The following is a 17118-nucleotide window of genomic DNA, read 5'->3' on the forward strand; positions in this document are numbered from 1 at the left end:
TAACGAACCTACTCCTAAAACTATAGGGATTACGGCAATGGACCAGTTTGCCAAAATGTTGAACTATCCCTTTAATGACATACATGTGTTTGGACGGTGGAGGAGGCTGCAGTGCTGAATTCCTGTGAGACAACCGAACAAACCGCTGCACCACCACAGGCTATTTATTCTTCCATAAATGCTAAAACATGAGTCCATGTCTTTGTGTCCTCTGGACTGAACCACTGTCTTTCTTTAAATAGATGGTTGAAACCCTGCAGACACAGTGCAGGGAGCACATGACTCCAGTAGCTGCCACATTTCTAAAGCGCTGCGCTTTATAAATAAAACTTTACTTACAACAGACTGGACGGATGAGTCCTTTGGCAAGACGAAGGCTCAGCCTCAGAGACAGACATGTTTCTGTCTCCGGCGAAGACACCGGACCGATCACATCATCCTGCACCTGAGGACCTGAGCTCACGAGCTCACAAGGACAAACGGAGGAATACTGGGGAATCAATCTGCACATGGTCTTTTTAATACAGCACAGGGTTATTGGTGTTACAGAGAGCAGGAGGTGAAAGGTAAAAACCACTCGGCTGAAATGTGTCAAACATGAAAACACACTTTTATTTAAAGCTCAGTCTGTATCAGATACATACTGTTAAATAGACGCGAGTCCACCTGTGGTCAGAGGGAACCACAGGAAACATTATACAAAGAGTAAGAAAAGCAGAAAATAGAAGCTCTGTGCATCACTGCTACAGATTACAGCCCTGAGCAGCTGTTCATCAGTCCACAGCTGTGAACGGCATCTGGATAAAGGTCGACGGTTGCGCAATAACAGTGTCTCAGCTCACTGCAGGAGTACGTATTGCTTCTAAAGGGAATCTCAAGTGTTTCAGTGGTTCGATATATTCTAACCTCTTCAGCGTTTCCAGTTTTCAATTTAAAAATAGTTTTGTGTCCCGTAAACTCACAGTGACACAAGACAACAGTTTTTTATTTTATAGAATAATTTAGAAACATAGAAATCCCTCATTAAATACAAAAAGAATTTAAAATAAAATTAAAAAAAAAAAATTAAAGTTAAGACACAAGAAAACATGGAGAACACGAAGGTTTGAATATCTTCCGGAGCCACTGAGTGGAGGATGTATTACTGTACATTAGTGTTTTCAGTCATTTGAAATTACACAGACTAAACTCATACAAAGGAACCAAATCTCAGATCAAACTATAAAGTGACGGCTGTGTGTGTGTGTGGCGTCGTCTCCTGAGCGGGCCGCGCCTCATTGGACAACGCAGAGCTCGGTGCTGGACTGACTGTGGCCGTCTCCCGTCCCCTCAGAGTCTCTGTGGGTCTTGCCCAGCTCGTCCTGCTCGGAGCCGTGCGGCTGCAGATTCTGCCTCAGCTCCATCAGCAGCTCCTTGCCGTCGCTCGACGGCAGGTTCCCCAGGTAGTACTGAGGGGCCAGCTCCACCAGCCTGAAGCGGAGACACAGGGGAGGACGGTTGTTATGTGGGAGACATGTAGGGCTGGTTATATAGGACACGGTATTCATTAAAGGGACAGATTAATAGTACTCTCTCTCTCTATCAGATGACGACATCAGTCTCACTCTGTTATCAGCACTGCTTCATTTACATTATCTGGTTATCTTATTCTCGTACTGACCCCCAGTCAGACAGTTTTGGTCAGAGGTCATGGGAGAGCTATCTAAGATCCTCAACCTCAGCATCCCACTCTCCCCCACCGTAGCCCTGCTTGGTGACTTCTCCTCTTTATCAAACATTCATCTTCATCTCTACAATTTAGGCCCCAAAAATATATTTTACTCAATTGGAAAGACCGAACAGAATTATCACTAAAACATTGGTCAAATCTGCTAACTTAACATTCAAATTTGGGAAAAAAAAACACTTGCACATTCACCACGCTATGAGATAATAATAATAAACTTTATTTGTATAGCACCTTTCACAGGTAGAAACCACAAAGTGCTTCACAGTGTCACAGTGCGGATAATAACGGAACATTACGAGACAGAGTTGTTTTCGAGGCAAATGCAGAGACTGCTTGCTGAAAAACTGTCCTCGACAGGAACGTGCATCAGCGGTTTTGCATGAATTTACCTTGAAAACAACTCTGTCTCGTAACATTCCGTTATTATCTCATAGCGTGGTGAATGTGCAGGTCACAACTTGTCCACCAGAGCATTTTGGAGTTGTTGGATTGTGTATTTGATGAGTTTGATGAGGGAAACCAAGAAATCCCATTAGCCTCCGTAGCGTAGCTCTGGGCAGCTCACGGCTCTGCTCCGCTGTTCTAAAAACAGCTTGCATCAACAATTAAGGTAACGAACCTACTAAAACTATAGGGATTATGGCAATGGGCCAATTTGCCAAAATGTTGAACTATTCCTTTAAACCTGAAGCAAATGACAGATTGGTTTTCAGTGGCTCCTCTTTACACCCTCACCGAAGAGTTGCTGAATGGAACACTGTGAAACCACTGTGGTTGTTTACAATCTGAACTGTTCGACTAAGACAATCTTAAATATACTGTCTACTACTGTAAAATCTGCATTTTAACCATCTCCAAAACAAGTCTCACAGCTGGACTCACATCTGGGGGTGGACGTCTGAAGCGATGCGGATGCAGTTGTCGCGGGAGATGGTGAATTCATGGTAGAGGACCCAGCTGGGGGGGTCGGGGCGCGGCTGGCGGCACAGGTAGGAAGAGAAGGGGTGCAGGTGAGCCACGTGGCGGTGAGTCAGCAGGAGGTAGTTACCTGAGCCGTCCACATCATGAGCCACCTGAGGAGAGGAGGGAGCGTTCGTCATGACCTCATGAGTAAGGAGGTGAGCAAGATGGGACGAGACGGTGACGTGAAACAAAACAAGTTGTTTACTTTGAGGAAGAAGCCTGAGATGAGAGCGCGCTTGATATTTGTGCAGTTGTCCTGGCAACCAAAGGCAGGAGGGGAAACAGGGAGTTCTATTCTCTGCATCACCTCCAGCAGCTCCGCCCTGATCACCGTGGCCAGTCGTAAGGAGGCGTGACTGAGGAAGTTCGTCGTGCACCACGCCTCATCCTGGTTATCTGGAATCAACACACACACACACACACACCTCTGAGTGCTGCAGGTTTCACACACACATGCTGACTCTTCATTGGGTTTCATACACAAAACCAAATCACTGTAATTGCTGGGACCCGGTCACTGACATGAATCGACCAATCAAACCAAAGAAAATCTTGTTTTAGGATTGATTTCAAGATTTTATTGATAACCTTGAAAGCTCCTCATTGTCTGGCTCCTGATTACATCTCTGACCTTTTAACCCCTTATGTACCCCAACGTAATTTGAGATCCTCAGGCAGTGGTTTTCTGTCTATACCAGAGACCAGGTTAAAAACTAAAGGGGGCAAAGCTTTTGCTGTGAGAGCCCCAACCGTCTGGAACGACCTGCCCGAGGAAATAAGATGGTCGGAGTCTGTGTCAAGTCTCTACTTAAAGAAGAACTATGCAGGATTAACTATCTTAACTATTCTAAATTTTTTACCCTCGCCTCCCATCCTGTCGGTCTGTTTGTGTCCTTTTTAAAAGGGACACATTAACTGGTGCAGAAATTCTCACAGCACTCTTTATGAGATGGCACACATGTGAACACTTGCTTTGGACTAATTGTGATGGTTTAATAAATGGCTTAACTTGTTACGAAGGAGAATGGAGGCTCTCTTCATTCCACGTATGGAATTTCGTATAGCATGTCCTGAGTTTTCACTGTTTCTTCTATACAGCACTGCCAGTTTTATTGTCATTTTAATGTTTAATTTTATCCCCTGTGTTTTACCATTTCCTACTGGATTTTATTTTCTTGTTTTAACTGTAATCCTCATTTTCTCTGTTAAGCACTTTGTACTCTCCTTTGAAAAGTTCTCTATAAATAAAGTTTATTATTATTATTAATCTGAATGTGTACATCAAGTCTACTTACGCTCTACGAAGGCTTTATAGATGTTGATGAGGGTCATGTGATCTCCCTCCGTGTGCATCAGGGGTCTCCAGTGAGAGATGGCAGCTTCCTCTTTGCTGGGGTCTGTCATCATGAAACAGGAAGGTGCTGACAGGACAGAGATCAGACCACAGGTTTCAAAAAGTACATTAAATGAATCGTGATTCAAAATGTGATGCCTACTAGGGATCAATACGATTAGATCATATCCGTTGTCTTTTTGACTCTAGTTTGCATGTGTGAGTGTGTGTTACAGTGAACTGATTCCCTCCTCTCCAGTCACCTGTGATCATGGCGGCTATCGTGAGCAGCTCGTCTACACAGTCGTACTCGCAGGCGGCGATCAGAGCTTTAGCCAGCGACGGCTCCAGCGGCAGCTCTGACATGATGATCCCCACCTCCGACAGGTTTCCATCATCGTCCAGAGCTGCCAGGTAGTCCAGGTCCTCCAGGGCCTGCATCAGGGCCTCAGGGGCTGGAGGGAGGGAGGGAGGGAGGGAGGGAGGGAGGGAGGGAGGGAGGGGAGGAGGAGAGAACATTATGGGAATTAGAGGCAGGCAAGCCGAATAGTCACATTCAGTGGCGTTAATTTATACACACATTTATAAAAAGACTCAATCCTTTGCCAAACATTTCTCAAATTGGAGTATTGTTTTCTTTGATTGTTTGTTGGGAAACATTAGACTGTAACAAACTGACTCTTACGAAAAACACTTACAGCACCAGTGGATTTTGTCACTTCTGACCCAGGCTAGCTAAGCTAACAGGCTGTAGTCTTATATTTACAGATATGACAGCGACAACAATCTCCTCATCTTTCTCAGACTCTCCCCAAGACTCTTGTTATTCAGCAGGTCGATTGGGTACCTGGTCTGTCCAGGAACTTGCACTGTCCCATGTCGGCGATGTCCAGCCTCTTCAGCATCAGCACCAAGTGACTTAGGTTTTCCTCCACCACCCCTGGACAATGAGCCTCGCCCATCTTGTCATCGTACAGAGACTGGGGGTACAGACGCAGACACAGCCCTGCAGACCAAACAGGAGAAGAGAGAAGTGGTGACTGGTCAGGAAGGACACTGCTTATCGGCTATGAAGCTGGTTTTGGCAATGAAATCCATCTTCTATCATCTATGTTGTAGTTTCTAAAATATCAATAAACACTTACACAATCCCAACTGATGCAGAAGCTGACACAGTGTCTTATTTTATTTTGCCACCAGGAGTCACCAAAGTCAAACATTTTCAAATGGGAGCTGTGCTGCGTTCCAGTAGCGGTTTGAGTCGCCCGCAGCAAATCATAAGTGTTGTTACATTTCTCTGAAAAGCTGATGTGCTGATGAACTTGGTGAATCGATCCTTGGAGGTCTGAGGGATCGAGTCAGCATCGTTGGTCTCCAGAGCTGTATATCACCCAGGGCCATTGCTAGGAATTCTGGGCCCCCTGAAAGAATACTAAAGTGGGCCCCTGCTCCCTGACTTTTCCAGTTTGTTTTCTTAGACTACATATGTATTATCATTTTTTATTTAGCCTACTTTGTTTTGATAATGCAGCATTACTATGAGTATTAGTCAGGGTCTTATGCAGAGTAAATCAGTCATACAAAGATTAGACTACTGGGGTTTTTTGTGGGCCCCTATGGGCGCTGGGCCCCTAGAATTATCATCACCTTTCTCCCCTATACAACGGCCCTGATATCACCCACAATGCATTGCAGTGGTGCAAGAAAAATGCAACTCAAACACCGGCCCCCATTTTCTTTTTCTACACGGTTGCATCATTACATGGCATTTATCCATATTGCCCTATGGCCAGTCCATCACTCTATGAAGGTATTTCTTATCATAAGAGCCATTATAGAGCTACACCAACGGCTTGTGGTCCACCCATGATTGTTAAGCTGACAGTGAACGAGGGCAAGTGTGTTCAATTTATCTCTTCAACCCCTCTTCTGCTCACTTTCCCTCTGCTCTCCAAGTGGCCTCCATGTGATGTATCACAAAGGGCTGAGGGCAAATCGACGAGGGCGACTCTAACCACAATTGGAACGCAGCTCTCATTTAGGAAAAGTCTTCTCTGGGAGTTACCCAACCATCAGCAGTGACCTTTGACCTACCGGGGAGACGGCTGTTGATCCTCTGAGTTCGCATGTCAGCCTGGTGTTTGCTGATCGTCCTCAGGGCCTGTGAGTTGGCTCTGATTTGTGGATTGTAAACCTGACCATCAAAGAAACATAGTAGATATGTTTTGCTTTCACTTCAGTCCAGTTGTTCGTCTCTCACAGTTAAAGGGATAATTCAACATTTTGGCAAATTGGCCCATTGCCATAATCCCTATAGTTTTAGCAGTAGTTTCGTTACCTTTAATTGTTGGTGCAAGCTATTTTTAGAACGGCGGAGCAGAGCTAATGGGATTTCTTGGTTTCCCTCATCAAACTCATCAAATACACAATCCAACAACTTCAAAACGCTCTGGTGGACAAGTTGTGAGTTTGATGAGGGAAACCAAGAAATTCCATCCGCCTCCATAGCGTAGCTCTGAGCAGCTCACAGCTCTGCTCCGCTGTTCTAAAAATAGCTTGCACCGACAATTAAAAGTAACAAACCTACTGCTAAAACTATAGGGATTATTTGCCAAATTTGCCAAAATGTTCAACTATCCCTTTAAGCACAATTCAAATAATGTATATATAGCGTTTATCGCATATTATAATAAACAAATACGGAGACATAACAGGATCATGACAGTCTGTAATTAAATCAGTCAGTTTGTCAGCACTCATCATGAACTCACATTTTTCAGCTGAAGGCCGGTGTCTATGACGTAGCGGATGTCTGGCAGGGAGAACGAAGCCTCTGAGAGCGTATCCGTGACGATAACCTTCCTCTTGACCCCCGTCCCTCTGGCTCCCGGCACCGAGCCATCGCCTGCCCCCTGGGAGCCGTCGTTGTCCCTCAGTGAGGAAGACTCGGGCTCAGAGTCGTAGACCCGTTGGGCATGTCCACCCAGTCCAGCGTGGAGGGGGAGGACCCTGAGGGGACCGAGCTGAGGACTGAGAGCCACACACTCCTTCTCCAGCAGGGCCACACACTCTTCGATCTCCTACACGGACAGGGAGGGAGATAGAGGGAGTCTGAATCCACTTGTTCAAATATAGACTCCACAGACACTGTGCAGGTTTATTTGAGCTGATGAAGGGAACCAGAGCTACACAGAGTCGACGACCAGCAGGTGTGGTGATGTTGACTCAGTGGGAGTTCACCTTCATTAGAGACTTTCACAATGAAAGTCAATATACAAACTTTGGGCTTGAAGGGAGAACTACTGACAGATATACTATTCTAGTTTGTTGTATACTGTCATCTACCTTCAGCGTGTGTGTGTGTGTGTGTGTGTGTGTGTGTGTGTGTGTGTGTGTGTGTGTGTGTGTGTGTGTGTGTGTGTGTGTGTGTGTGTGTGTGTGTGTGTGTGTGTGTGTGTGTGTGTGTGTGTGTGTGTGTCAGGACACCAGACACCTGCATTGCACCGGAGGCCTCTCAGGTTGTTGTGTCCTGGTTTCACTCCACTCTGAGACAAAGGTGGTGAAACTCTCCAGTTCACCACAGAAAGAAATTTCAACCAGTTTCTTTTTGCTAAAAACTACAAAACCCGGTGCTGATGGGCAGTGATGAAGTTTCTTCCACATAACTAAATCTACTACGACTTTATCATTTAGTTTTACTCATCAGTCCTGCTCTGACAACTGTTTTTTGCATTTTGTATTTTCATGAATTCTCTTAATTTCACCAACAGAATCAATGTTCAATTCTTGTTGCACCATTTGACTGATTAAAATGCTCAGTTGTTCAGTCCAGTTTGTTTCCAGTATTTAATCTGATTCATTGTTTAAGACAGCTCTGGACCAATCAGTCGTCTCATCATCTTCCTTATTTGCTTTCATTTGCTTTTACTTTTTGATTCACTTGATAAATTTAAAACTTTGCTCCCCCACTGAGTTGTTCCTTGTATTTGCATTTCTGCCTCTGCCTGTCTGAGATGTGTTTTAGTCATTGTTGTCTGGCCACCATCCATCTTATTAATTCAGACTGTATGTATCCATTCTTACTGGATCAACAAGAAATGGTGCATATACACACTGAACATAAACCACACCTGGAATCAGAACAGATTCTACATTTGGAGCCATTCATCCCCTCAGCCTGTTTGTTTGGCTGTGCCTTGACAGATACTGTCCATCTGTGGAGGGAGCCACCAGGCTCACACTAATCAATAGTATCACTTTATGTTACTACGCTTCCAAACACACAGCATCACACTTGAACACATGTACGTGCAACAGGGGAAGTCACTTTGAAAAGATGTGTAAATTAATAATTTATCAGAACAATTAGTGATTCATCTTCTGAGAACTAATCCATTCTAATCCAGATCTCTGGGATGTCTGGTACTGTAATCACCTACAACCACCACCATGGTGTCAAATCCACCTAGACTGAAATCAGAAACATAATCTGACAAATATTGGGACAAATACATGTAGATATTTTGTCTTCACACAAGAGCTAAGAGCTTGTTCTTTATACTTAGAGACTTAAAAAAAAGGGTTTATTTCCCATCCTGTCCGTGGTATCTAAAGTTTAAGACTTGTACCTGTGCACTGGCCAGAAACACCATCACGTCCCCCTCCTCTCCTCTCCTGTGAAGGTCCAGCACCATGTGACAGGCTGCAGCCACGGGCTCCCTCCCAGACGAGAGCTCCCTGTACAGCGTCTCTACCCTGTTCGTTTCCACAGTCTTCCTGTCTTCCTCCACCCCTCCCCTCTCCTCCTCTCCTGCCTCCTCCTCCTCCTGACGTCCGGCAGCGGGGTCAGCCAGGCGGCCGTCCAGGGATAGGTGAGGGACGGAGGGTCCCAGGAAGGCCGAGAGGCGAGGGGCCAGCGTCGGGTGGGCCAGGAGAACCACCCGGAAATTGTCGGGCCTCTGGCGGCAGACGTCACAGAGCAGGCCCAGCAGCACGTCGGTGGGCACGGTGCGCTCCTGCAGCTCGTCCAGCACCACCACACCGTACTGATGCAGCAGGGGGTCCGACATCATCTCCTCCAGCAGCAGAGAGTCGGACACAAACCTGAAATAATGAGGGAGGAACCAAAAACATGAATGGATTTCATAGATTTTTTTTTAATCCTCAGGCTCATTAATTAAAGTCTATAGACATAGTGACAACATCTGTCAACACGGAGGAGAGATCAAACTAGAGAGCTTTGATTAACTCCTGGTTTAACAGTAGCCATGTTTACATGGGTACAAAAATCTTGTTCAGGTTAATAGGTCAATCAGATTCAAAATGTCTCATGTAAACACCTTAGCGGATCAGATTCACCCTGATCTGATTAAATTTCCAATCAGATTGAAAGAGCTAGGCTACGCCGACTGATAATCAGCTTGATGCTGCATATAAACGGCTGAATAGAGTGGATTGGGTTGATAGAGTGGATTATTCATCCTGTGCATGCGCGCCCTAGTACGTAGGGGTCACACATTGACGTACAGTAGGAAACAGGAAATAGGAAAGTCAAAGCAGTGTTGCCAACTTGGCGACTTTCTCGCTAAAACTGGCGACTTTTTTTTTGTCAAAAGCGACTCACAACAAATCTAGCGACTTTTCCCGTTGCTGTTAAAGACGTTTCTGGTTTATTATTATTATTATGTTTATTTATTTGATATGGACATCACAAATGCATTGAGACTGTTCCAGTGGACAGACCAGATGCTTTGCTTAGGTGTGTTTAGCACATGTGCTAATTTTCAACACCAGTCGATAGGCGGTTTGGAGACTCTGACGTGAAAGCACCTATCACTGCCATAAGCCCCGACTCCATCCCAAAACACTCACAGCGGTCAGTCTCACAGCAGTAATCGGCTTCAGCTGGGGCCATGTATAGGCGGACTGAATGTGGATCGCTTTATTTAGCGTTCATGTATACAGATGGAATAAGATTCATTTAATCTGATTGTTTTCAATCAGATTGAGGAGAACACTGCATGTAAACGAGACTAGTAAGACACGTGACAGACTCCAACTTCTCAACATCCTTGTTACTTCAGACAGCGAAGATTCCTTCAGTCATTACTCAGATCTTTAATGAGACTTCACAATATTATGTTAACTGAGTTTCTCTAAATATAAACCAGCCTCATCAGTCTCATGTATTTCTCTGTCATCTGTTATGAAGTGTTGTCTAATATGCCGAGGAGATGAAAAGGTCCATGGAGCTTATATTATTTTGCCAATCAGTTGCGTGTTTATTCTACTTTGTACAGATGAAAGACAGAGTTTCTTTTCATGTTTGTTTTTGTAATACTCATTTCAGCCACAAGACACTAAAGTCCACCACTAGTACCTACAAATAAAAATGGGTCCAACTCTGTCTCTTTACTGGACTTCTCTGTACGCCTCAGTCAGGGTGCTCAGAGTGTACTATAGGAGAAATTTAAAATCATTTCCAGACAGGGGCAGTGGTTCACTTCAGCATGCCGTTACCTGCTGATTCTGCATTCCTCCTTCTCATAATGTATTCATCCTCTCCTCTAAGTTGTTTTTGGCTGAGCTGAGGCTGTGCCTGGTTTGTGTCTGTGGTCTCTAAATTAAACTGTTTGCCATTTATGTTTGCTCTCAGATCTGTTGTGCTCCATGGAAACAAACTCTGCTGAATGGCAGACACCCAGGGATGGGATGTGACCCTCTGGGGTGAACACTGATTGATTTCATCGGGGATCAGTTTTCAGTGAATACAGTCAGAAAACTTTTTTTTACTGTCTCTGTAGGAACAGAACAGAGTTGAGGCGTGGCTGCAGCTAAACAAAAACCAGGTAACATCAGACACCACAGTGAAGACGTCGACGTGGCTCCGAGGAGGACAGCACTACACCTGATCCACATCAACAGGAACTCAAACTCATTTAATGGATCACAGTATGTTTTAATAAGTGGGATCCTCTTTGTCAAACTGGGGCACGTCTGACGGATTTTAAAAAATCTTAAAGGGATAGTTCACCCTAGAATGATATTTCGCTCATTATCTACTCACCCTCATGTTGACTAAGGGCTGGAAGAATTATCAGAGTCCACCGTCCCTTCTCTGAGTTACAGGGGGTCTCTCATTTCAATGCAACGGTTGCAAAGGGACACCGGAGCTCTTCGTAAAAAAACACACACAAAAAAACATCCAAATACCTCCATGATGCTCGTATGTAATGTCCGTCCAAATCTCGCGTGATTTGCGCCGGCGTCAGTGCGGTTACTGCGAATCACGCGAGATTTGGACGGACCAGGAAGAGGAGCTTCGAGAAGCTTCCGCTACAAACAAGCTTAAAATATAGACTTATTTAATTTTTTTCGGGACAATTACGCAATTTGGGGCTTCAGCACAAGACGGACATTACATACGAGCATCATGGAGGTATTTGGATGTTTTTTTGTGTGTGTTTTTTTACGAAGAGCTCCGGTGTCCCTTTGCAACCGTTGCATTGAAATTCACTGCTACGCCGAGACCCCCTGTAACTAAGAGAAGGGACGGTGGACTCTGATAATTCTTCCAGCCCTTAGTCAACATGAGGGTGCAAGCTATTTTTAGAACGGCGGAGCAGAGCAGCGAGCTGCTCAGAACTACGCTACAGAGGCTAATGGCATTTCTTGGTTTCCCTCATCAAACTCATCAAATACACAATCCAACAACTCCAAAACACTCTCGTGGACGAGTTGTGACCAAGGGGGGAGTTGTGGGTTCTACAAGTGAATACCAATTCCGCGTTCAAAAAGCTACCGTTTTTCGGCGGTCACTGGGGGCTGGGACCAGAAGTTAGCAATTCTCCATTGACCCCCATGTTAAAAGAGCCACATTGACCACAATGTAATCTGGGTAATTTCCATGTTTTAGTCTTTCTGTTCTCAATAGCTGTGTAACTGAATATTTCCATGCAACACACAAGTGTCTGTATGAAAACGTCAGTGTCTGTACTGTTTGAACACGTGTCAGTTCTCATCACAAAGTAGATCCATGGAGACAGTTTTCTGTTGGCGGCTGTGACGGTACAACTGAAAATGAGAGTCATTACTTAAATGTTACGTTATGTGCTCATCATCGTCTCATCCTCACCTGAGCAGGGTGTCAGATGTACAGCTGTCGTCATGAGACACCCTGTAGCCCACCTCCAGACCCAGACTGAGGTCCATCTCATCAGCCACACGCAGGGCCAGACTCACTGCTGCCACGGAGTGGGGCTGGGAGCAGCACACCAGGCCCTGGGAGAACTCGTAGGACAGAGCGTACTCCACACACCACTGTGGTACCTGCAGGGACAAAGACGGGGGTGGGGGTGGGGGTGAGCTCAACAAGGAAGAAGTAATATGATGCTCACCTGAGAGATCACACACACCTTCTCAGTTGTTCTGAGGCACACCTTAAACCCTAAAAGACAAGGTGAGCTTGTGTAACATGCTACTTTCACACGACACCTTTTTCATAGATCTGACTATGAAAAACAACTCTTACTTGTTCACTGGCTTCCTGAAGTGTAAGTCCAGGGGGGTTCAACAGCTCAACAGGAGGAAGAAGAGGAGTTAAATGTCCTCAGTGGGGCTAATCTGTCTCACAGCAATCTTAACATGAGGACTGAAGACCACCTGACCAGTCTCAGTTCAGCTCCCTCTCTTTTAGCTCTGTGTTTGGTCTCCTCCAGCTCTTCACTGCTAAACACTCCACTATGTTGACCAGCTGCTACGACTGAGTCTGTCTGCTGTTTGTGCTTCACTCATAAGACTCATGAGAGCTGTCAATGAAACATAAATACATCTTTATACATACATTTTTAATTGGAGCTACAGAAATCAAACCCATATTAGTTGTGTAGCATTTGACACCTGCCTTTGTTTCTTTTGTTTTTGAGCTCCAATTCCTCTTCTCCACCCTTTTGTTGTCACACTGCTGTATTTCTTTGACCTGTTCAAATGTCCGCACACAGTCTGGACTTTGTGGTAGGACTGTGTGGAGCTACACAAATCAGAGAACCGCATACAAAACCACTGCACTGATCCAAAACTTGACTGGAGCTTTACATACAGTAGATCTATCTTACACTATACGGCTATAAACTAGGCTGTTTCTTCTGAGACAATATTATTTAAAAAGCATCATCATTAAATTTAGACATGTTTGATGCAACCTCCATCAACAAATATCAGATATTTTTTCCATGTCTTTATCTTTATGGCTGCAAACACTGTGGCCATGGACATGCTCCTGTAATACATCAATGAGGCGCTGCAGTAAACTCCTTGGATGAATGGAGAAAACAAACATGAACAATACTGAACCTTGGGTAAATATTTAAACAAAGCTGCAATAGATCAGATGGTGAAAGCCGTGTTGGTTACTACAAACAAATTGTGCAGTGTCTGAGAGAGCTCAGCTGACTGTAACAACAGGAAACACGAGCTAGAAAATGAAGGAGACAACTTCACCGCTTTAAAAATCTCAAGGAGGAAACAGGTAACTAACAGTTGGACCGTGAGTATCAGCTGGTTTCAGCTCTTTTTCTTCTCTTTCCTCCTCTCTGTGCTGATATATAGTACTTTAATAGATAGTTCACAATAAAGCTGCTCTCACTGACATGTTTTATGTTTCTGTTGTCATGACAATGACACAGCAAGTGAAATGTGGCCCATTAACCAGCAGCCAACAGGTGACTGATTTTGTAACCATGTCGTCATGTGACTAAATCACACCCCCTGTTAAACAACTCTTTGTTCCATCATATAAATGTTTTGTTGACTGTGCAAATGATTACATATGATTTTAGGTTTGATTAAGGTGACCTAAGTTATTTATTAGCAGTAACTTATTATAATAACATTAACACTGGAAATGATGTACTGAGTTTGGTAGGCCGGCCTTTTCTGTCAGAGCCACGAATTATTGGAACTCAGTACCAAGTGAGATCGGAGAGATTAGCACCTTTACTGGTTTTAAATTCAAGATAATATCATGGTTTAAATCAACTCAATCATAAACTCAAACATTGGCTCACAATCTACTGGTTTGTAATTTTGTTATACTTAACAACAATCTGAAAAGGCTGTTTTTGTGACTATGTTTTTATATTTGTTTGTGTATGCTTATTTGTTTTGTACGATAGTGTTAGATTTCTGTCTTAACACTTCATGTCCTCTGTTCCTGCTCGGGGACTACAGATGAAAATTAGCTAGTAGCTAACTCTGGTATGGCTGAGAGCTGTGCACTGTCAAACAAACAAAATCAATTTTGTCCTCAAGAAGTTCACAATCAATCAAGTCAGACTCAGTAAAACAAGGCGTTGGATAAATGACTCCTTTCACTGGAATCGGGACTTGGGTCTGGAATAGAGAAGATTTACATGTGATTTGGTTGATTGCCCTGTTGGTTCCTGGTTACCTGCGTGCTCTTTCCAGTCCCACTCGGTGCACTGAGCAACACCATGTTGTGGCTCTCCAGGTGCTCCAGCAGACTCTGCCTCAGCCTCCACACAGGAAACTTCTGCCTCTCCTCCAGCATGGCGTAGTAGCGCGAAGAAAAGGGCAAACCGTCGTACGGGTTCACCTCCAGGTCTCCGAGGTCTCCCTCCCCTCTCCCTTCATCGCCCTCGTCGTCCAAGTCCCCGGACAGGAGGGAAGACACGGACAGAGAGTCGAGGGCAGAGGTGGCGGAGGCCTTCGCTGGTGGCGAGGACATCATCAGCAGAAGGTGGGGGGTTAGGTAGCGACGGGCTGGTTCACAGAGAGGCCAGGGACGACCTGCGGAGGAGTCAAAGAATAAATCATGTCTGAAGTGAGAATAAACTTCCAAAACCAAGTCACACGGCAAGAAAAAACTGATTTCAGTGAAAACATCAACGTGAGGCAGAGCTCAGGGGCCACAGGACCTCGTGTCTCTGCCGGGGCCTGGCCCAGGAGCCGGCAACATGTTTGGTATGTGACTGTGGAATGTCTGTCTCCACCCAGATGCCAACGGAGTGTGTGGGGCAGCTGCAACAGACCGGGCCTGTTCAGAGGGGACGGCCTGCAGGCACCTGAGCACCAAGCGGAGGGCCTGAAGTATAAATATGGACAGAATCTGTGTTTCCTGGGGCTACTATTATTAGACAGCCTTTGATTTAATGCGCAAAGGGGTGACTTCTGGCTAATCCAATTAAATGAATTAAAAAGCTGACAGACAAATTATATTATGCATCCCACTGATACAGGCAGCGGCCCTGTAAATCTGATGTTGTCATCACTGACTGTGGCCACATTAGCCAAGGAGCTCAAATACAGCATTTAGCTGTTATGCTGCACACAACTGGAACAAACTACCAGCAGAACTGAAATCAGCCCCGACTGTAAGCACTTTGAAATCCAGGTTAAAAAAAATTCTCTTTTCATGTGCTTATAGCTGAGCTCTTTTTAAGAACTTTAAACTTTATCTATTTTCTTTTCTTCTACTTTTTTATTCTTCTTCACTTTTGCTTTTAGCTCTGTGTTTAATGTTTACTTTTAATTTAAATTTTTTTAAATTGTTTGTTTTTATGCTGTTTTATGCTGTTCTTTTTAAATGTTTTGCACATTGAGTTGCCTTGGTATGACATGTGCTAGCCTATATAAATAAAGATGCCAAATTTTTTTTTAAAGGAAATGGTTTTATGGGTGAAAAAATGATGTCATATTTACAGCACAGTTACATACAGCTTAATCTGTCCTAATGCACTGGAATTTCAATGACAAATGGCTTTAGATGAAAGCATCTGATAGGATGACTTATCAACTGTACTATACTGTGGAGGACATGAGTCATTGTGTATTTGATTAAATAACTACTAAAGGAAGTTGCAGACACCTCTGCCAACCATCCCTAAAACAAAAGATGAGCATTAGTCCACAAATCAAAGACAAAGACACAACAACATTTTTTCAGTGAGATCAAGAGATGTTATCCTCCTACTATGTCTAGTGCTGATATTTTTAGATGAAAGGGTTTGTCTGATGTGAATCACCCACGGGTGGAGCCACACCTCCACTGGTGTCCAGGTCAGTGTGGACAAAACAATGGATCCTAATCAACTGACACACACAGGAATTCAAGCGTGGCTTTTATTTTGAAAAGCACTGTTACTGTAAGAGATAATGTGATAGAGTAACAGTATGGACCAGAACACGGTTTCCATGTTGTAGTTGGACCGGTGTGTGGTGATGAAGTGAGGACACCTGAGCCAGACCCGCCCTGGACCAAATCACCCTCTCTCTCTTGTCTTATCTTGTATTGTCTTGTCTATGTAAAGTCCGCCAGCAGCGACGTGTCAGCTGACAGCCACACAGACAAACACACAACGACACAGAAACACACAAACAGGAGCTGACACACACACACACAGCAATAACGTGTCCAACACTGGGACACCGTCTTACCTGTGAGACATGACGGCAGACAGGTGAAGGAGCTGAGCAGGAACAGTCCGCCCTCAACCCGCTGCTGTTGTTGTCCTCCGTCCTCTGGGGCTGAGAGCCCGCCCTCACATACCGGACAACAACGGTGCTTGAATAAAATAAAAATAAAAAACAGAACTGAGGCGAGATAACCGACGTCCACCGTCCGTTACCGTGACTCCTCTCCGGCCCTGCTGCCGTGCTGACCGCTGACACGGACGATAAACAACGCAGCTGTCGGTTAGCTGCTGTGGCTAGCAGCCGCCATGTTTGGCTGTCTAGCTGTCAAACCTCGTGGTGCGTTCAGGGCGCCTCGGGAAAAAAAACAGCATGAGGTAATAAAATTGATTTCTTTGCTTGTATTTATTTAATCATTCATATATCGTTTGCATGACTCGGACGGCTTGGTGTTATGGAAATAAACGCTTCATAAATTTCAGTTCAACACAGTGTGTTCCGTTCTTTGCAGTCGGAAGAACTGGTAGTAATGATGATCCTCTGTTATCTACTGTTGCTAATGTTACCATCAGTGAAACCTCCTATCTTATGTAATGAGTCCAGTCCATACAGTCGATTGTCCAGTCTCACTCCGATGTGAGCAGGGCGCCACCTTGAGGCGCAC

The 17118-nt window shown here is 44.7% G+C and overlaps 1 protein-coding gene across 1 annotated transcript; it reads right to left on the minus strand.

Annotated features, from left to right (window-relative positions):
• Positions 1-525: 525 nt before the first annotated feature.
• dqx1 (DEAQ box RNA-dependent ATPase 1) lies at positions 526-16790 on the minus strand. Its single transcript, XM_083983419.1, has 12 exons — positions 16479-16790; positions 14473-14831; positions 12160-12353; positions 8654-9128; positions 6797-7105; positions 6120-6219; positions 4873-5031; positions 4289-4480; positions 3988-4113; positions 2898-3088; positions 2612-2802; positions 526-1470 (listed from the first exon to the last, which is right to left on the minus strand). The coding sequence occupies exons 2-12, from the start codon at positions 14770-14772 to the stop codon at positions 1275-1277; spliced, it is 2433 nt and encodes an 810-aa protein (XP_083839545.1). The 5' UTR covers positions 14773-14831; positions 16479-16790; the 3' UTR covers positions 526-1274.
• Between the last annotated feature and the right edge of the window lie 328 nt (positions 16791-17118).

The sequence above is a fragment of the Trachurus trachurus genome, assembly GCF_905171665.1.
Source record: "Trachurus trachurus genome assembly, chromosome: 12".
Classification (NCBI taxonomy): Eukaryota; Metazoa; Chordata; class Actinopteri; order Carangiformes; family Carangidae; genus Trachurus; species Trachurus trachurus.